Source organism: Engraulis encrasicolus, chromosome 13, assembly GCF_034702125.1.
Source record: "Engraulis encrasicolus isolate BLACKSEA-1 chromosome 13, IST_EnEncr_1.0, whole genome shotgun sequence".
In the NCBI taxonomy this organism is placed as follows: domain Eukaryota; kingdom Metazoa; phylum Chordata; class Actinopteri; order Clupeiformes; family Engraulidae; genus Engraulis; species Engraulis encrasicolus.
This window is the reverse complement of record NC_085869.1, coordinates 4,319,223-4,341,722: the sequence shown is the minus strand read 5'-3', so window position 1 is coordinate 4,341,722 and position 22,500 is coordinate 4,319,223. Positions and strand designations below refer to the sequence as shown.

The 22,500-nt window shown below is 44.6% G+C and overlaps 1 protein-coding gene across 1 annotated transcript in view; it reads right to left on the bottom strand.

Annotated features, from left to right (window-relative positions):
* Positions 1-14,276: 14,276 nt before the first annotated feature.
* ralba (v-ral simian leukemia viral oncogene homolog Ba (ras related)) overlaps positions 14,277-22,500 on the bottom strand; it is a 37,009-nt gene continuing 28,785 nt past the window's right edge. Inside the window, exons 3-5 of the mRNA XM_063212996.1 lie at positions 21,113-21,321; positions 18,031-18,208; positions 14,277-14,657 (exon numbers count right to left, since the gene is read on the bottom strand). Of these exons, the coding sequence (XP_063069066.1) occupies positions 14,535-14,657; positions 18,031-18,208; positions 21,113-21,321 (510 nt within the window). The 3' untranslated portion in view covers positions 14,277-14,534. The remainder of the gene's footprint in view (positions 14,658-18,030; positions 18,209-21,112; positions 21,322-22,500) is intronic.

The following is a 22,500-nucleotide window of genomic DNA, read 5'->3' as shown; positions in this document are numbered from 1 at the left end:
AAGCAAATGTTTAATCAGTCATGATGAGGCAATACAAGTAGTCAGATACTGAGCAACAATTTATTGGCTGTTTTCTGTATCAGTCTGTATCAGTCTTGCAATGTTTGCAATGCTTGCAATGAAGTGCTTTAATTTAATGTAACATTCATTTGCTTCCAAAATATCCATGGAAGTTATTGAAACTTAAAAAAAATTGCAGGATCGATTCTGGATCGTCCATGCCCCGCATTGGATTGCATTGCTGAATCGATCATTGTTGACACCACTATTTGACAACAATGACATGACATGAATTTTACATTTCAATCTTCACTAATTGTATCTTCAGAGCACCAAATGAAGTGTATTATAGTAACGAAGTGAAGTGGAGAATAATATTGTACAGCCTAATATTTTAAAGGCCTGCTGTATGTGATATAGACTGGTAACCTGCACTTCCTGGATCGGCACTAAAATGGTGATATCGGTATCAGCGAGTACCAACAAATAGGGCACCGATACCATTTGCAGGTACTTGTATGAAACTTAAACAGCCTTGAAATTAGTTATTTCGTAGAGGTATTTAAAAAGTATAAAACGTTTTGCTGGATTCACTTTGTATTAGTCTTTTTCCTGTTTCACAAAGGTAGGCAGCAGCCTACAATGATGCAATGATTTTACATCCAAGTAGTATGCACTACAGCCCTTCATATATATACATTTCAAATAGGGTGGTATCGGTATCGGTATGGTATCGGTATTGGCCGATACTGCACAGCCAGAGTCTAAAATGACTCAGACTGGTTGGCCAGACTCTATCATATCTACAATGAGACATGGGCCAGACATCAGGCATAATAAGCTCACACATCCGAGAGAGAGAGAGAGAGAGAGAGAGAGAGAGAGAGAGAGAGAGAGAGAGAGAGAGAGAGATCTTCATACAGTATTGTGTTGATCTTAGTATGCAATGCAATGCAATAACCTCCTTGGTAGCTAGTGCCAATAAAGCTCAAATTGAATTGAATTGAATCAACCCGTGAGAGAAAGAGAGCGGAAGAGGTAAGAGATAGCCTAGAAATCTAGACGCCCCTAGCGACCGCAAATTGAATTTGCTCCCGGGGGCAGTCTAGCAGACCCCGGTCGTTTAGCGAAGCTGAAAGTTATCCGATGACAGTGCCAATCAAATCGCGAGGGGGGCCGGGCTACCTAGTAAACAGGAAACTTTCTAAGAAGAAACATGGTGGCCTCCGTGCTATGTACAGCACGAAAGTGTTTAATTAATTTAAAAAGCCTGGATGATAATACATTTCGTGGCTGACATGGATTGATGTAATAATACACCATGAACTTATCGGACACAAATAGATCACAACACATTACCATTTGATCATTCAATGTTTTAAACTAGCTCGGTAAGCTAATTTGAGCATTTTACAGAACCAGATAGTCACACGCTATTATCAGACCACTACTGTAGGTGTAGAATGAAATTGCTGCCCCAATTTCTAATAAGACACATGCCATTAAAAACGAGACATTTGGGAGCTTTGAAAGTCTTTGAGTACTTACTTACTTACTTACTTAACCCCATCACGCCATTCGGCGCATAGGGCAGCAACAAAGTCTCTCCATTTCGGTCTGTCTGTAGCCAACTTCTCGATGGTCCCCCAGCTTTGATGGTGCTGCTGGAGCTCCTTCTCAATGGTCCGGCGCCATGTCATCTTTGGCCTCCCCTTCTTCCTTTTGCCCTCTGGGGTCCAGTGCAGAGCGACTCTTGGAATTGCGTTGTTTTCCATTCTGAGTACATGGCCGATCCAGGTCCATCTTCGCTTCCTGAAGGTGTATTGCATATCTTCTTGCTGGGTTATGTTGAGTAGCTTCTTGTTGGAGATGGTTTTGGGCCAGTAGATGTGTAGAATTTTGCGCAGGGATGTTGTATGAAATGTGGAGAGTTTGTGCAGGTCGCCTTCTGTGGTTTTCCAGCATTCTGCACCATATAGTAGAGTAGATATTACACAGCTTTCGTATAGTCGTAGTTTTGTTTTGATGGTGTATTGCTTTGAGTTCCATATTTTTCTTAATCTTATGAAGCTTGCGTGGGCTTTGTTGATCCGGTTCTGAATGTCTTTACTGGTCCCCCCATCGTTATGAATGGTGCTTCCCAGGTATGTGAAACTCTTTGTGTTTTCCAAGCTCTGGTCCTCTATTGTTATAATTGTTGGTGCTTTGGTGTTGATAGGCATGACTTTGGTTTTGCTGGTATTGATGACGAGCCCGACTTGCTGGCTATAATGTTGAAGTCTGTTTGTTTTCTCTTGTAGATGTGCATGTGTGTGGGACAGAAGGGCCAAGTCGTCCGCGAAGTCAAGGTCCTCTATGGTGGAATAGAGAGTCCAACGAATCCCTCTTATCTTGTCCTCTGTGGTCCTCCTCATAACCCAATCCATAGCCAGGTTGAAAAGTAGCGCTGACATCACACATCCCTGACGGACTCCAGATCTTACTGCAAAGCTGGTGGTGCATGTCCCTACAGTGCAAGAGAAGTTGGTGTAGAATTGCTGGATTATGCTGACTATGTGGGAGGGTATGCCATAGCTTCTCATGATCTTCCATAGGCTATCCTGATGGATGCTGTCAAAAGCCTTCTGGAAGTCGATGAAGTTTATGTATAGCTGTCTTTGCCATTCACTGCATTGCTCAATTATGTTCCTGAGAGTGAATATCTGGTCTACACAGCCCTTGCCTTTCCTGAAGCCAGCTTGCTCCTCTCTGAGCATTTTGTCGACTGCTGATGTTATGCGTTGTATGACAATTTTGCAGAAAATTTTGCTCGGTACAGAGAGAAGTGTGATGTCCTCTCCAGTTGTTGCAGTCAGATAGTGTGCCTTTCTTTGGGACACTTATTATTACTCCCCTTGTCCATTCTGATGGGATTTCAGCTTTCTCCCAGATGTTGGTGAATAGCGGATGGAGGATGCTTGCAGATAATTGTGGATCGGCTTTGAAGAGTTCTGCATTCAGGTTGTCAGCACCTGGTGACTTCCGGGTTTTGAGGGATTGAATAGCTTGTATAATTTCTGCTTTTGTTGGTACGTTGATGTTGATGTCCAAGTCTTCTGTAGCTTCATATGCTTCTGCTGGATGAAGGGGGGGATCTCTGTTCAGGATCTCTCTGATGTGTTCTGTCCAGCGAGCCTCCTGTTCTTTCACTGTGGTGAGTATTTGTCCTTGTTTGTTTTTGATGTGACTGGTACTTCTGGATTTCTTTCCGCATATTAGATTTGTGATTTTATGAACGGTGCCTTGCTGGTGAAGGGCTGCTGCTTTCTCAGCTGCGCTTGCTAGGTCTTCCAAGTACATTCTTTTGTCTCTCCTTACTAGCCTTTTAACTTTTTTGTTGGTATTGCGGTATTGGGCTTGTAGATCTAGTTTTATCCTGGATGATTTAGCATTGTTTATTTTAGATTTCAAGTTTCTTCTTTCTTCAATAGTCTTCCACGATTCATTGCTGATCCATTCTTTACGTTGCTTCTTTCTGTGTCCAATAATTTTCTTGCTTGTTTCTTTAACGATTTCAACTATACTTTCCCAATGTTGGTTGACATCAGTTTCCCTATCATCATTCTTTTCTGTGCTAGAGAGGGCTTGGTATCTATTCCTGAGTTGTAATGTGAATTTCTTCCTTATGGATGGGTCTTTCAGCCTGCACACATCGAATCTTGGGGGCCCTTTGGGTGTCGTTCCTGCTTTTCTTAACTTCAGTTTGATGTCTGCGGTTACTAGGTGATGGTCACTGGACACATCCGCTCCTCTTCTCACTTTGACATCTCTTAAAGAGCTTCTCCATTTACAATTAATCATCAGGTGGTCAATCTGGTTCTGGTCCTTCCCATTTGGTGAGAGCCATGTCAATTTGTGTATGTTCTTGTGAGGAAAAAGGGTACCACCAATAGCCAGGTTGTTGGATAGACAGAATGTAGCTAGCCGCTCCCCATTGTTGTTCATTACTCCACAGCCGTGTCTGCCCATAGCCCTCTCGTAGTTGTTATTTTCGCTGCCTACTTTTGCGTTCAGGTCACCACTTATTAGGAGGAGATCCTGGGCAGGTGTTTTCTGGACTTCAGACTGTAGGATGTTGTAGAAGAGGTCTTTTTCTTCATCTTTAGCATCGTTAGTGGGTGAGTAGCATTGAATGACTGTGAGGTTATTGTGCTGTCCTTTGAATCTGGCTTTTACTATTCTATTGTTGACAGGTTTCCATTCAATGAGCGATTTCTCTATGCCTGCCTGGAGGATGATGGCTACTCCTTCATGATGTTGATCATCATCTCGCCCAGAGTATAGGACTGTTTCGCCAGTATTGGTTTTGATTGATCCTGATTCGGTCCATCTCGCTTCGCTTATTCCAAGGATGTTAAGGTTGTAACGTCTCATTTCACTGGTGATCTGTGCTAACTTCCCAGCTTCAAACATGGTTCGAACATTCCAGAAGCCAAACTTAAGTTTGGTTTTGGTGCTCAGGACCCACTTTTTCATGCTGCCAACTTCTCGTGAGCTTTCATTGGAAGCAGTCATAAGAGCTTGATGCTCCAGTGGGTCTTCGCACTCAGATCTTGAGGTGTGCTTTGTTGCCGTTTCTGTAGCATACAATGTTTTTACAGAATAAGGTTGCTAGCCTTATGTCAAACCACTGACCATAACTGGCCATATGTGGGAGGGGTGGAGTTGGTTTGTTAGTCCTCTTCCCCAGTCCTATTGCCCTCCAGGTAATAGATTAAAGACTCACACCACATGAGACCAGGCAGGTTTAGGGTTGTGTACAAGCTGCCCCGGCACGTCAAGCCCAACCAACTCCTACTACCATGTAAGTGGTGGTCACACAGTGATCTACCACTACTGGCAGCACGAGACAGAAAAGTCTTTGAGTAGCTCACTAAATAGATGGGAATGACACCTAGTCTACCAAGCTAGTGGCTAGCTAACCTGTCGTCAATAACACAGAGCTAGATATCCAGCCTTTTATTATATGCCTGCCCCAAATTCTAATAAGATCCATGTCATTAAAAACGAGACATTTGGGAGCTTTGAAAGTCTTTGATTAGCTTACTAAATAGATGGGAATGACACCTAGTCTACCGAGCTAGCGGCTAGCCAACCTGTCGTCAATTACACAGAGCTAGGTATCCAGCCGTGTATTAGTTATGGGTATACAGCTAGCTAGCTAACACCGAACATGCCATGTTGACAACAATCATAAATATAACCATTTAACAAGCCCCAAATTGCTCAACATTTCGCTGGTTGATCAAGGAGGGCCGTGTGGTTGAAAACGAGGCATTTTTTAACTGTGTAAGTGAAAACACGATTTATTAGGAAACTTGTTTGTGGCTGTGGTGATCACACACATTCACATCTACGACGGCTCGGAGTTGCCGCTTCACCTACAAAGGGGCGTGTCGCGTGTACGTTCTGAAAGACAGCTGTGACGTTACACAGAAGTTTGTGGGGATTGGTTGTTCCACCATCCTATTGCGTGACGTTGAGTGCCAAGACAACCGTTTATCCCGCCCACACTTTCTCCCAGCTCACCTAGACCCTTGTACAGCTTTTTGCTGTACGGGTCTGGCTCGCTAGGCTAGGTAAGAGAGACAGTAAGAAAGAAATACAGATATATAGAACGAGACACATTGTCATTTTACAATGCTAACACAATGTGATGCAGGATCGAGTCTCAGGAAATTCACTAACCACCAGCAGGGCCCGTATTAACGCACAGGCTAGATATAGCTGAAGCCTACTGTAGGGGTCCCCACCTGCCAGGAGGCCCTTGATTGGCCAAAAGTGAAGATTGCAGAATTGTGGCATGATGTAATATTGAAAACAAATAATCTGTCCTGTTGATTACAGTTGCAAGGCATGTTATCGTTAATTACGTAATTACGGGGGGTCAGTTGTCCCGGGTCCAGGGGGAGAGGGCCCCCCAGTATTGGGTCTTCAGTACACCGTTTTTATTAGGTAGAGGGGGCCCTTTCAGATAACGTTGTCCCAGGGCCTGGCCAAAGCTGTCAGCGGCCCTGGCTGAAGCAGTAATGGTTATCCACAGCAGAGAGAGAGAGAGAGAGAGAGAGAGAGAGAGAGAGAGAGAGAGAGAGAGAGAGAGAGAGAGAGAGAGAGAGAGGGAGGGTGTGTGTGTGTGTGTGTGTGTGTGTGTGTGTGTGTGTGTGTGTGTGTGTGTGTGTGTGTGTGTGTGTGTGTGTGTGTGTGTGTTTGTTTAATATTCTTTACACATGTATGCTTAATGTCAGGGCTGGACTGAAAGTATGGCATACCGGGCATTTTCCCAGTGGGTCGACTCCCCTCGAGGGCCGATGCCACTCTTTAAAAAAAATAAAAAAATAAAACGGTATGTGGGGTCGGTCTGAGCCAAAAAAATGCCCGGTCCGTTTTGTTCTCCCAGTCCAGCCCTGCTTAATGTTCTTAACTGACCGTAATGTTTATTGTTTATTATTTATTTTATCTGTAAGCTTTGGCAACACCAATATCAATAGTCATGCCAATAAAGCACATTTGAATTTGAATTTGAATTTGAATTAGAGAGAGAGAGAGAGAGAGAGAGAGAGAGAGAGAGAGAGAGAGAGAGAGAGAGAGAGACACACACAAGCACACTGCACTTTCTGCACTAAACCCAAACATACACACACTGACACACAACTCACACACACACACGCACACACACACACACACACACACACACACACACACACACACACACACACACACACACACACACACACACACACACACACACACACACACACACACACAGACGCACACCGCACCTTCTACCTGCACTAAACACACGCACACACACACACACACACACACACACACACACACACACACACACACACACACACACACACACACACACACACACACACACACACACACACACACACACACACACTGCTGCTGGTGTACTTGATAGACCTATTTTAATATTTATTTTTCTTCTAAATGCTACTATTACTATGTCAGAACGCTATAAAGGACTTTTAGGAAAAGCACAACAATTACCTCCTCTTAATGTATGTTCTCTACAAGTCTTCTGTTGTCCAGTCTTGCACTTTAAATGTCTGTATGAGCACTGTCTATGTCCATACTGTCTTATGTCCATGTATAAGTACTGTCTATGTCTATACTGTCTATGTCCTTACCTAGATTAGTCTATGTCTGCATGGGAAAGCAAGAAATGTCATTTCAAATTCTTTGTATGACCAGTGCATGTAAAGAAATTGACAATAAAACCTACTTGACTTGACTTGACTTGACTTGACTTGAGAGAGAGAGAGAGAGAGAGAGAGAGAGAGAGAGAGAGAGAGAGAGAGAGAGAGAGAGAGAGAGAGAGAGAGAGAGAGAGAGAGCAGGGTCAAACTAGTGTCACACCCAACAGCTGTAGAATCTGCCACTTACTGTATTTGCCAGCTAGGCTACTTGCCATGCAAATGCTATTCAATTCTGTGGGGATCTTACGGTTTGCATTAGATAAATATGCACACTGTACAATCACACAGATACACAGACACACACCGTCACACACACACACACACACACACACACACACACACACACACACACACACACAGATAAAAGCACATGCACATGCACACGCACACACACACAGATACAAGCACATGCACACACACACACACACACACACACACACACACACACACACACACACACACACACACACACACACACACACACACACACACACACACACACACACACACACACACACACACACACACACACACACACACAGATACAAGCATATGCGCGAGCACACAAATGTAAAAGGTGATTTTAAGAACACAGTTGCAGGTACCCATAGACGGCCATTCTAAAGCTGGTTGGGATCAAATCCAAATCAGCCAAATCACAGAGACTGCAGCAAACATGAAATAAACGGTGAGGGGGACTCTAAAACATTGCAGACCACTCAGAAAATGGCCTTAATGTTCAAAAAAGTGGAGTTCTCCTTTAACACTGTGAACAGATTTTGGCCCAGTCCAGCCGCCACTCGGAAATAGTCATATAAATCAAAGCACTTAGCTGTTGCAAGCTAAACAGCTTGTATTAAATAACTGTAAAAGACTCATCAGGTTATAAACCCTTATTTCTGGCTGTGCAAAATAGAGCAATCAATGCTTCAGCACTATCCAAAGAATGATCATGTAAGACTTACGTTTCGACATGCGTCTTCATCAGAGATGCATGTCGAAACGTTAGTCTTACTGCACTGAAAAATAAATAAATAAATAAATAATAAAAAATAAAAAAATAAAAATAAATAACAGAAAATAGACATCTGTGTGGCACCAGATTCTTTTCCCTTTGCACTTATTATTTAGTCCTGCTCTGGTTGCACCGGATTGTCAAATTAGAAGCGTGGAGGGCGTATTTCCCTTGTTTCTACAATAAGCTTAGAGATTTCCCTCAATTCCAGGTGGACTGCCCTTGGCTAGAAATGAAGGTAGAGAATGCGTACAGGTGCTGGACAAAATAAAGTAGCCTAACTGAAACAAATGATAGAAGTCCGCAACAGTGTTAATGCTCCCACAGTGTTGCGGACTTCTATCATTTATTTCTTGGCTAGAAATGCCCAGCCCAATTTGTCCAACTATTAACGTACACACAGCACAGGCATCCAATTATTCACTAACTAGCAGGAACCCCATAGGCCTACCTTGTAGCCAGCTAACTGCAAGTCCTTATGAAGAATATCAGCTAAGTGTGCTGTAATCTATTGTACACAAGTGGGAGCAACACTTCTTTGAAGCGCTTCCAAAGATCAGATACTAGCACACAGCCTGGGGAGTCTGTTGGCAGAGATTCATATGGAGCTCCCAATGAGACTGTTGGAGAGCCCGCTAGCCTACAGTAGCTAGCCCACACACACACTCAACACTACAGCTGTCTGCCCAAGCAGTGAGCTAGAAAAAAAAACTTTTTTGTACGTGGATTTGAGTGAATGCAGCGTATTCCATTATTATCATCACAGTATAATTGAAGGGTTTATTTGCAAAACGGTGTATCTCCATTTTGTAGAATGTTATGAAATTGACATTTTTGTATTGGGCATTCCATTGAATTGCACTGCAAAATGCATTTTATATAGGTTAAAAAAGTATGTTCTCAAAATATGTGAATGGTAAGAATTCACACATAGGTGGTAGGCCCTCTGAATTTTTCAATAATAAAATGCAAAAGTCAAAAAATGGAGATACACCGTTTTGCAAATAAACCCTTCAATTACACATTACACGGTCGAAACACAGTGACTGATGTGTTGACAATGTGAATGATTTGCCAACCACACTGTATGTGTTGATCCCTTTTCCACTGTAGTATAGGCTCATCAGGCCTCTGGTAAAAGACTGAAGAGTTAAACATTATATGTATGTATGAGGCCTACTGGACATTGAACGTGGCAGACACAGAGAAGATCTACCTTTTTGGGTGCCAAGTGTAATTTCCTCAGTCATGAATTCTTAGACATTGATGCAGAAAATACCCACGGAGAAAGATAACATTTGTGATATTGGAGGCATATACCGGTATTCTGGAAGTAGAGGAGAAACCCCAGCTTTCATGTATGAAAAATGCAATTTACCCAGTCATGATGAATAGGCTACTTTACCCAGTCATAATGAATACTTAGAATTTGATGGCGGTGGTATGTAGGCTATTTGTGAACAAGGTAACATTTGTGAATGGCCAACATGAATTCTGGAAAGAAACTGCTCAAAGTATTACACAGTACACATTTTGAATCATATTTTGAAACCAGGCTTACACTGACTGAACATCCCCTTACAATCACTGCCCAATTTTTTTCAGCACCATACGACGAATGTGAGACAAATGGGGAGCCATATGGGACACAGTACTGCATACCAACTATAGTAGGCTACTTTTTGTCCCTTGTGTGATTGTAGTTTGCGTTTATGTCCACACGAGGGCAGCATTGCCTCAAGTTCTGAAGACAGTCCAACTGTAGAGGAATTGTGGAATACTTCCCTAGCAACAGATTGTCTTTCACACTAATGTGATGTTCACTTTAATCAACTTTGATGACTAGACATAATAAAGATGACTTCGGCTCAACCTTCAAAAGTAGGGATGCACCGATACACATTTTTTCACTTCCGATCCGATCCCGATATCTAAATTTGGATATCTGCCGATACCGATACTACTCCGATCCTATACCAAAACCACATACTGTATATACATGGGTTTCAACTTGAGGTAAGCCCAAGTAGACTACTTTGGTCAGAAAAGGAAGTCAGAAGAACAGGAAACCAATTAATAAGTAAAAAGTAACAAGTAAAAAAGTAACAATCTCATCCTGAAAACTAATATGCAAGTGAAATTAACATTACACCTGGCTCAATGTCAGTATCAGGAAAATTCCGATCTGATCCGATCTCTGAATTATGTTGATATCTGAACCCAATACAGATACACTGATATCCCATCCCTATTTAAGAGGCTTGTGGTAGCTCATAAAATATCACACTGTGCTGACTGGGATTATTTAAAGCAGACATTACATTGTAGAAAACAACTTTAAAACATCACTTATTGAGAGTGGATCCATATAGCACAATAATAAAAACAAAACTAAAATAAGACACACAACAACAGTAGTAAGAAAGAAAGGTGTTTATTTGGCAACATGTTCATGTTTGACATATTTTCTTTTTTTTGTCAATAGCCATTTCTGGGGAGGAAAAATAAAGATTGAAATAAAACAAAACAAAACAAAAACAAACAAACAAAAAAAACATTACATACATAAATTGTCATTAAGCTTCAAGTCAAGCAAAAGCTGACTTGATCAGTTATAAAAGCGCACAAGGACAATGTGGTGCATGTTGTTGACAACGCAACGCAGCGCACGCAGCGCACACTTGCCACCGGTTAGCATGTCTCCCAAAAGCAGGGCAGGGGTCCGTTTCGCGAAAGCGTCTTTGCTATCGTCGTTAGCCGAGTCCTTCGTACGAGCGACTCAACTGCATCTCTCGACAGCGACGCTCACCACTAAATCCAAGGGAATGGTGTTACGTCTTAAGACGGTCTTAAGACGGTTAGCAACGACAGTAATCGAGAAACGGACCCCAGAGCCATAACTCACATCAACATCCATTAGAGCAACACGGTCCTAGTCACAGTCCCACCGTTTACACAGACCAGACACACAAGCAGACTCTGGCTGAGAATCCAGAACAGAAACTAGCCCGTTCCGTCCCGTTCCTCCTTCTCTTTTCTGGCGGAATATGAGGCATATCAGCAGATTTGCTGATGGCACGCATTCTAGAGTTCTCTGGAACAAGAAGATTCTGTGGTTGTGGCACTTTTTGATTCCTGTTCGTAAGGGGGGGTTGTGGGTAAGGAAAGGGAAAGGGGGGGATATGTGTGTGTGTGTGTGTGTGTGTGTGTGGGGGGGGGGGGGGGGGGGGTTTAGGGGGTTGGGAGGAGGGGGGGGATGGTGAGTGTATGCCACCCTATTATGTTGGCAATAAATGCAGCACGCTTTCTACAAAAATATCTTGGTACCACACACACGCAAAAACACACAACCTCGGACGTACACACAAATGCACAAACACACACACACACGCACGCACGCACGCACGCACTCACTCACACGTCATCAAGGCTATTTTCTTTCACAGTTTGATGAAAAAGGGGTAAAGAAAAGGGGACTAGTGGATGGCATCACACTCGATATCTTTTTTCTTCAACCAGGCAAATGCACATGGCAGGAATTAAAAATAGTGAATTAATTCCATACAATCACCACAGATCTACCAGGTTTGGCAAGCATTTCTTACCAAAAATAGAGAAAACAAAAGAAAAAGAAGCAAATGCCTCAAAATCTCCAGCTAGGAGCTATTACCACTTTTGCCCACCAGGAGGCAGAAAAGGGACCAATCACAGCACAGAGCCAGTCAGTGTGATACCGCTTGACAATTGAGGCCTACCGCGTATAGAAGTGCACTCTTTAGTCATTCCCCCTCAGAGGACTGGGAGGGATACGGTAATTGTTTACTAATAGGATGTGACTCATCACCATAGCGACTTGGACTCTGCATGGAATTAAGAATCAGAGGAAGGTGATTCCAAATGGTCAAGAGATGTGTATGATGAAGATCTGTATGATAGTCCTATAGTTCAAGGCCTCTATCAGTGTGGGGAGAAGAACACAAAACTGGGACAGACCATAGACCATGAATAGCACGCTGGCTGTTACCAAAAACAAAACTGGGCAAAGGGGAAATGAAACCGCAAGTTGGTTCTGTCAGCATGTTGAATCAGATATTCTCTTTCATTTCCCTGCCAACAGTAATCTGTGGTGGTGACCTGGAACAACCGGGGGTATGGTTTGATTCACGGCACGCTAATCAGATTTCCCCATCAAGAGAGAGAAGAAAGAAAAGCGAATGCCCAGGAGCACAAGTCTGCAAAATAGCCACTAGGTGCTCGGACTCCCTCTGGGCTCTCGAGCAAGTCCTCTGGTGATTGGAGACACATGGCACCGCACCGCTGATGAGACACACAAGGGCACCAACACTTGGTATGCGGGCCGCGTACTTGGAAAAACGCCTGGACGTCAGACATTAGGCCATCGTCACTGCTGTGTGGAATCACATTTGTGATCTGGATTAATGCTCTGACGGTGGATATTACAGACTAAATTAAACTGACCCTGGGGCTTAGCAGAGATTTGACAGAATGAATGGAGAGTGAAAAGGCTAGTAGGTAGTAGAAAAAAGGCGTTTCTCGTCAGAGAGAGAGAGAAAAGAGGCGAGACTACGAGACAGACAGAGAGAGAGAGAGAGAGAGAGAGAGAGAGAGAGAGAGAGAGTGAGACAGAGGCTGACAGAAAAGAATGAGTGTCTGAGTTCAATTTGGACGCCACATGCCACAGGAGCATTTGGGTATGCCGCTGCACATCCTGTGGAGGAGGAATGTGCAGGAAGTGAGGTTGCGATAGGGGAAGTGAGGTCACGGGGGCAATGGCGCTGACCCTTTAACGTTAGCTAGCAAGCGCCGTAGCTGGAGGAAGGGATTGGTGCGTTACAATATGCGACCTTGCCTCCTCCACTTGTGCTCGTCTCCTCGTACCAGGAAGTAATATGTCATGACGACATCACTGACAACAGCATTATATTTCAATATCTTGCAAAAGCTCAATTGTAGAGACTTTTGCTCATTTGCAATTGGGATGGTGAATGAAAAACAGTCCCTCAAAAGTTGTTGTGGATAGGCTGACAGCTGGGAAACTCTATCGTTTTTCTCCACGGAGGAGGGGCCAGGAGGCGGGACGAGGAGACAAGCACAAGTGGAGGAGGCAAGGTCGGCGCATATTGTAACGCACTCCGGGAAAGGAGAAGGCCCTGCTGATTCACTGACAGCTTTGTAAAGCCAACGAGAGTTTTAGTGTTGATGGCGAGACTACAAAGTAAAGAAATAAAAAGTAAATAAATCTAAACTACTTTGTATTTCTTTGAGCTAACTAATACATGGCACAGGTGACAGACGAGGCATCCATATGCTTGGGTATTGAGCATGCCTGTTTGTAATTTAAAAGAAAAAAAGGGGGTCGGTGCCTTTCAGCAGTATCTGTTGTATATTTGTTCTAAAACAAGCTAAAAAACAAACAAAAAAAACAACACAAAGGCAAAAACTCTGGGGTAGGGTCATCCATCTCCAGCAGAGATAGTTAGTGTTGGTCACCTCCGCCATACTGCATTGGGTTACATTACATTATACACAAGGGGTGCATTCCAATATGCGGACTTCAGTCCTCCCTTGCTCACTTGCCTGCTTGTGACCTCATGACCTCACGTCATCGACGAGAGAAAATGAATTCAATATCTTGCAAAAGCACAATTCTAATGTCATTTTCTCATTTGCAATCGGGATGATGAATGAAAAACAGTCCCCCTAAGAGTTGTTGTGGCTAGGCAGACAGTGGGGAAACGTTACTGTTTTCTCCACGGAGGCGGGGCGAGGCCACAAGCAGAAGTGGAGGACGGGAGTGTGCATATTGGAATGCACACAGACGCCCTAAAGTGCCACAGGTCCTCTCTTAAAAACACACACCAGCAGTGGCCACGTCGCATCCACCTTTTAAAATACAACACCATGGATTCAGATTCATCGCTGATTAATGGAAACGAAAAGAACAAAAAGAAAAAGAACAGATTGTGAGACCTACCTTAAGAAAAAAAAACAATCGAAAAAAAGAAAACTTTTTTTTTTAACTATACACAAAAACATGCTGTGTGGGTGAGCATGTTCCACAGTGGTGATTGAACCATGAGAGGGGAGAGGAGAGGAGGAAGGAGGGAAGTGGGGAAGAGGAGAGGAGAGGAGAGGAGAGGAGAGGAGGAAGGAGGGAAGTGAGGGGTGAGGAAGATGAGAGGAGAGGAAGAGGAAGAGGAGTTGAGAGGAGGCGTAAGGTCCATGAGGAGGCTTTAGAGTAAACAGCATCGCTCCTTGAAGCTCTTCTTGTTCTTTTTGTTCTTCCCCTTGCCGTTCTTGTCCTTGTTTTCCGACATCTTTTTGGATCGCACCTCCCTCATCAGGTCGAAGAACACCTGAGAGAGAGAGAGAGAGAGAGAGAGAGAGAGAGAGAGAGAGAGGGAAAGAGAGAGAGAGCGATAGAGGGAAAGAGAGAGAGAGAGAGAGAGAGAGAGAGAGAGAGAGAGAGAGAGGGACGGAGGGAGGGAGGGAGGGAGGGAGAGAGAGAGGGAGAGGGAGAGACAGAAACAAAAAACAGATGTGTTTACAGCCTTCTAAATGAGGGAATATTTAATTATAAGCTTCTCCAGATACAAAGATGAATGTCCGCACACTGCTCCCGTGTTGCTTTTTAAAAAATGTTTTCAAGTGAGCGCTTTCGAGCTAGTCCCTCTTCATCAGACTTGAATTAAGATAGACACACGTCATACTTAAAGGTATAATGAATCACATGATACATCAGTCAAGTTCCGATTGGATGGTACACCAGACACATAGTGCTTCCCAAAGTATATAGAAATATTTATAAATACATTATACAAACTTTTTGTACATCAGGCATTATCAACTGTCCAAGCTTTTCCAGACAGACACGGACCATTCCGCAACGGCTCTGAACAAAGCAGTTCATAAATGTAGAGCATGAGCCCCGTGTGGCCAGAGGCGGAGGCAGGCCAGAGTGAAGTGCAGTCCACCAGGCCAGGGGTGCATTCCTCGAAGCCCGTAGTTGCTAACTATGTTAGCTACTTTGTTGTTTGTAATGCAATTTTCCATTGGCAACTACCCAAGTTGCTAACTGTCTAACAACTACGCTTTTGAGAAATGCACCCCAGGGGGGACTCAGCTCACTGCTCTCCAAAACTAAAGTAGCTGTGGGGAAAGCCCAGGCCTGAGCTATTACAGAGGCAATACAACACTATTGATTACTGAAGCAGAGCCACTACAGAAGTGCTGGCTTGGCGAAAACTACGGTACAACAGCCGTAAAGTCAACAATAATAACACTGGACCCAGGCCCACCAGGGTGAGCCATAAAAACAAACAAACAAACAAACAAACAAACAAACAAACAAACAAACAAACAAACAAACAGCAGCCATTCGTCATTTGTTATTACACGGCAGAGTGCCACCTCAAAGTGGCCTTTCTGGGGGGGGGGGGCGCAGCACGCTAAGCCCCCCACACTTGGGCTTGTATGCGGACCCCGGTTCGAGTTCGGATGGGGTCATTTCCCAACCCTACCCCATCTCTCTCCACACTCACTTCCTGTTGCACCTTCACCGTCCTATCGAAATAAAGGCCCAATAACCCCATAAAAATAACTTTTAAAAAAGGCCTTTCTGGGAGAGTAGTAGCAGTTGTGTGGTCACACCACACCGGTGGTCACAAGTTTGATTCCCGTGACACCCACCCGGTCACCCACCATTGTGCTACTCCTAAGGGGTCTTACCGCACAAATACACAGGCCGCGACAAGAGCGAGGCGAGGCCTTGAAGGTATACCAAGTGGGCCTTGAAATAATATTCTAAAAATTATAATCACATTTTGGTGCGTGTTGCTGCTGAGTTATATTCGTAATTGGATCAGAGATGGGCCCGAACATTTGTGACAATTTCGAGAGGGCCCCAAGTTGGAAAAGGTTGGGAACGCCTGGTTTAGAGTTTACAGAGTTTAGAGGGCACTGCAACTACTGAGGAGAGAACCATAAAACAGCCCAAACAAAAGCCAAACTGGCTGAGGACCAAAGCGGTGAGAGTCTATCCAGACAGGCTACTGGCTGTCGTTAATGAGGCTGATGACTTGTGGATTTCTGTTAGCGAGCAGGCAGGCAGACATTCATTTAGCCACCTATGCTGCTTCCCCTCAAGGACCCAGAGAGGAAAGAGCGAGGGGGCGGTTTCCATGGTACCACCGCCTGTGCCAAGTTTCGGGCGGAGAAATGCCAGGTACGTACAGTAGGAAATAAATGAACTGGTGGAAAAAACAAAAAAGTGTGGGAATGGGACGAATGGGGTTGACCTGGTATGCCAGAAATCCCACAATAGGTACAGTAACATTTAAACGCAAATTACAGGTGGATAATCTGTTTGTGTGTGCATGTGCCTATGCATGGGGATATTTTATATGGCCTGCTATGAATTTAAGTAGCCAATAGATGCTTCCCTTCCATGGACAATGATTCCACGCCTAGACCTCTCTTCATTGCTTAAAGTGACACTGTCCCATTTTTGGAAATAAGATTATTTTGCACCTTCCATTGAGTTAAATAGTAGGGCTTTACCATTCTCCTGTACTTTTAACCGTTCTCTGAGTACGGCAGTGCAAATTTTACCTCCAAGCTAGCAGTTAACATGGACTCCTATGAGACCAGTTAGCCGCCAGCAATGTTAACTGCTAGCAAGGAGGTCAAATTTGCACGGCCATACCCAGAGAACGGTTGAAAGTACAGGAGAACCCTATCATTTAACTCAAGGGGATGTGTAAAATGAGCTTATTTCCAAAAATGGGACAGTATCACTTCAAGTTTCCTCCTGCAGTAAGCCAGGCAAACCATGATGAGCGTTAGTGCAGGATGTGCTCTATACATCCTGCTGTCATCTCTAAGAGAGCCTGTATGCTTCCCTTCCAAGGACACGCATTCCATGCAGGCCATGAGCCTGGTCTTCCTCAAACACTCCAGAACACTAACACTGTCACCGATAGCTGGGCCGATACACTAACACCGCCACCGCTAGCTCGGCCGATACACTAACACTGTCACCGATAGCTGGGCCGATACACTAACACTGTCACCGATAGCTGGGCCGATACACTAACACCGCCACCGCTAGCTCGGCAAGTCTCAAGTCCTTTGGTACCACTACCAGACATGTTCTGGGCTCTATGGCCCGTTATCTGATCCAGCTGTCTCTATCTCTGCATCTCTCTCTCGCTCTGTCTCTCTGTCTTTCTCTCTCTGTGTCGTATAATATGAACTATTAAGTAAGCTTACTTTTCAAGTACTAAATTAAATAATTCTTTTACATCTTACTTTCCATTCACTTCTGCCCGTAAAATCTGTAAAAACAAAACTTTCTGTGGATACTTTTACATTCGCAGGCACATGTAATAATTGGTTTCGGTTTCAACCCCTCCTTATAAGAAGGCAGAAGTGAAACGTAAATGCTGACGCGGTCTGAAAACCCTGACCATGCAGCCCGCAGTAATGTACTCACGGCCAAGAGTAAAAGGTCTCTAAGCTCTAATTCTGCTTTTAAAATAAGGCCTACAGAGCTCCGCGCCAGTGGCTCACAAATTGTGGCGATATCTTGCAGACGCTGGCGTGTCTTCTAGTGTGGGTTGGGGTGCTGCAGTGGCTATGTATCTACATGTGAAGATGTCCAACAAGATGTATCCAAGTCTTAGTGTGTGTGCGTGTGTGTGTGTGTGTGTGTGTGGTTTCTCCTGGTACCTTGTCGACGTTGGCGCGTGTCTTGGCGGAGGTCTCGACGTATTGCACGTTCCACTCCTCGGCCTTGCCGCGCGCCTCGTCCACCGTCACCTGCCTGCGGTCCTCAAGGTCGGACTTGTTGCCCACCAGCAGCAGCGGAATCTTGTCCTCCTCTGCCTTCACGCGCAGGATCTGCTCTCTGGTGGGGGAAGGACACATACACACACACACACACACACACACACACACACACGCACGCACACAGGCGCGCGCGCACACACACACACACAGACACACACACACACACGCACGCACACACACGCACACACACGCACACACACGCAGACAATGGAAAGAATCAGTACAAATGCAGAAACATTGACATAGTAGATGGATCCTATAAAAGTAAAAAGTCCGACAGGCGGACAAACATGTGTCCTGCTATTCACTGCCGCCTTGTGGACACAGGAGGGAAAGTCAATTTAAAGAATGCGTTTCAGATGGACCGACAGACAGACCGACAGACAGACAGACCAAAGAGGTTGGATATATAATAAAGAGGAATTGAAACACGCCCACTCAATGCAAAAGCGGGTGCGCAAAATTCGGTCTCCTAAGGGGGCGTTGTCCCTCCTTCTTCTTCTCTTTTCGTGGCGTTTCCACAAGACGTGCGCTACCACCATCTACAGCACTAAGGGGACTCTGTTTATTCTCAACCTCAATACTCCGAAGGATAAATACGCCTGCTTTATATATATATACGATATATATACGATTCTCTCATATATACGATTCTCTGGACATACCCTCTTATAGAGATGCTAGGACGCATCTAAAAAGGCAGTACACGCGATCCATAGTTATGCATGGGCAATTAGATTCTGCACAATGACACAAGAACATAATGTGTCCAAACACACTCTCCCAAAGCAGACCACACCCACTGAGGGGTACGGATCACACTGTGAAATCCGTATATGATGAAAAGAACACACACACACCCACACACAGTTATTGTGCAAACAAATCCATAGCCCTACTACAACAAATATGGCTAGCTATGGATTTCAGCGTGGGGGGCGAGGGTGGAGGTGGAGGTCAATATTATTTTACTGTGGAGCGCATGGAATGTCAGCGCCCATTTGGGGTGTGTGTGTGTGTGTGTGTGTGTGTGTGTGTGTGTGTGTGTGTGTGTGTGTGTGTGTGTGTGTGTGTGTGTGTGTGTGTGTGTTTATGATTTATATGCATCACATGCTGGGTATGACTGTTCTTCATGCATGGCACACACATGCATCTGCAGGTATGGTGCTTTGTTTGTGTCTGGGCGGTGAAGCGAGTCTGTGTGTGTGTGTGTGTGTGCGCGTGCGTGCGTGCGTGCGTGCCTGCGCGCGCGAGCGAGAGCGAGAGCGAGAGAGAGAGGGGGTGTGTGTGTGTGTGTGTGTGTGTGTGTGTGTGTGTGTGTGTGTGTGTGTGTGTGTGTGTGTTATAATCCTATAAAGTGGCGATGTTCCTGTACTGCCTGACTAGTATTCCATGCAGCAGCGTGCTGTGCTGAGCTCAAGGTGTGTGACTACAACATATGCAGGACAATACAGTGTATTTGACGGTGTGTGTGTGTGTGTGTGTGTGTGTGTGTGTGTGTGTGTGTGTGTGTGTGTGTGTGTGTGTGTGTGTGTGTGTGTGTGTGTGTGTGTGTAGGGTGCGATTTGTAGGGGGGGATGGGGGGGATTGCCCCCCCTTCTGGTTTTGATATCGCCACTTTTTCCACATAATTATAATCACGGTTTAACATAATTCCATTGATATTGCTTAAAATCTGAAACATATTCCCCCTTCTGGTTTTCCAACAAATCGCACCGTGTGTGTGTGTGTGTGTGTGTGTGTGTGTGTGTGTGTGTGTGTGTGTGTGTGTGTGTGTGTGTGTGTGTTTGCCATGAGATAGAGGAGGAAGCATACAGTATGCTTAACCTGAATTGGGAAGTAGTTTGAACGGTGTGATTGTGTGTATTTGTTTATACGTGTGTGTATATCTAAAAGCTGAACTTATATTAGCGGTTGTGGGGAAGGACTTGTGCTCAGTTCCTCCTCCAAGAAGAGTTCTTCTCCACAAAGGAAGTTTGGATGTGTATGAAAGTGCAGGTGTGTGTGTGTGTGTGTGTGTGTGTGTGTGTGTGTGTGTGTGTGTGTGTGTGTGTGTGTGTGTGTGTGTGTGTGTGTGTGTGTCTGTCTAACCTAAGCCTAACTCAGTGGCTGTTGTGAAAGTCTTGCGTTTGGTGTTGGAGAACACTAGTAGGAAACCCTCTCCAATGAGGAACTAGTTTCTTAGTGTAAATGTGTGTACATGTGCGCAGAGGCGGACTTTCCATTAGGCAAACCTAGGCAATTGCCTAGGGCCCCGATCAAATCTGACCTCCATAGGGGCCCCAACTGTCACACCAGTAGTGATAAACACACAGGCACGTAATTGATTTTCATTTGTCACTTATGTAAAGTTGTAGAAGATATGAAAGACAGAATTTTATGTCTTTAAAATTACTTTTGAGGGCCCCATGGTTATATTTTGCCTAGGGCCCCAAAATGGCTAGATTCGCCCATGCATGTCAGTGTCTACATCTGAACGCCTCTATCTGTATCCGTGAGCGTCGTGTGTCCCACCTCAACTCAGCGGTTGGGTGAATGACTCGTGCTCGGTGATGGAGAAGACCAGTAGGAATCCCTCTCCGCTGCGCAACTAGTTCCAAGTGTGTAAATGTGCGTCACATGTGGGTGTCTACATCTGAAAGCCTCTGAATCTGTATCCATGCGCGTATTTTATATCTTTTGAAGAGGCAAACCATAAGACATTTTACTCTATTATAGGCCTCAAACCTATGATGAAATTAAATAAAATAAATAGGCTACTTCTTATCACAGTTTTATGTAAACTTATTCTTCTTAATGTGTTTTTGTACATTTATTTTCCTTTTTGTCTATGTGTTTGTCTGTGTCTGTAACTATATGTGTTCTGTCATTTTGACCAGGACTCTAGTCTCAATGGGACAATCCTGGCTAAATAAAGGATAAATGAAAAAATGAAAAATAAATCTTGAAATCTTTTCCTGACCTGAACTCGGCGGTGGCGGTGAACGACTCGTGCTCTGTGATGGAGAAGACCAATAGGAATCCCTCGCCGCTGCGGAAGTAGTTGTCGCGGATGGCGGCGTAGTCCTCCTGGCCGGCCGTGTCCAGGATGTCGATCTGCACCTCCTCCCCGTCCAGCACCACCTTCTTGCGGTAGCTGTCCGCCTTCGTGGGCTCGTAATCCTCCACGAACTAACACAGGTGGGAAACAGAGATCGTTATAATTAAGCGCACACACACACACACACACACACACACACACACACACACACACACACACACACACACACACACACACACACACACACACACACACACACACACACACACACACACACACACACACACACACACACACACACACACACACACACACACACACACACACACACACACACACACACACACACACAAGCTGTCCGCCTTTGTGGGCTCCTCTACGAACTAACACAGACGGGAAACAAGACGGGAAACAGAGATACATATGAAGTTTAGCCTAGGCTACTAGTACTTCTTGCGGTAGCTGTCCGCCTTCGTGGGCTCGTGGTCCTCCACGAACTATAGAAATGGGACAGAGATTGACATGATTATTAGTCCTCCACGAACTAACACAGACAGGACAGAGATCACATGCCGGATACCAGATCCACTGCTTAAGATCCTGCCGGACCCGGATCCTGTGAAAAACCCTATTATCCTGCCGGATCCGGAACCAGAACCCGATCCGGTGCATCTCTAGTGGGTTTATAATACTACACAGACTACCCAGGAACAAATAAAGGTCAGTATACTTTTATGTATTAAGTTCCTTTCTACACTAAATACTAAAGTGACATATCTTTATTTGACAGTGAGGCTGTACACAGCACTCTAACAGACCCAGCTATCTGTAGTCTTGTACGTTCCAGTCACGTACAAGTAAACACAGTGGAGTCTCTCCACGGGACAGAAATGGGCTTTTGCATCAGACCTGCCAAGGAGAAAAACTGAATCCATTTAGAAAAAAAAAAAAACGATGTTTCCTGTTCACCACAGGATGTTCTCCTTTCCTTTTTTTTGACGTTGCTTTAACGGACTAACAAGTGTTTATGTACATTTGTCTTCCAGGCTGTCAAAGACGCCTCATTGTCCAAAGCCTCTTACATAATTCATCCACAACAGGGGTCTGCATAATGCTTGGCTTGGCTTGCTGTGTGTTGCAAAAGCGAACACACACATACCGTCTTCTACTGCATTTATACTGCAGTTCAACTGGGTAGACCCTGTTCAAGAGGCTCTGAAGAACGCTTACGCCAAAATATCTGTGTGCACTGGTAAGTGGTAAGCCACTAATAGGAGAAAAAAATTGGTGGCTGAGAGTGTGGCTTTTCT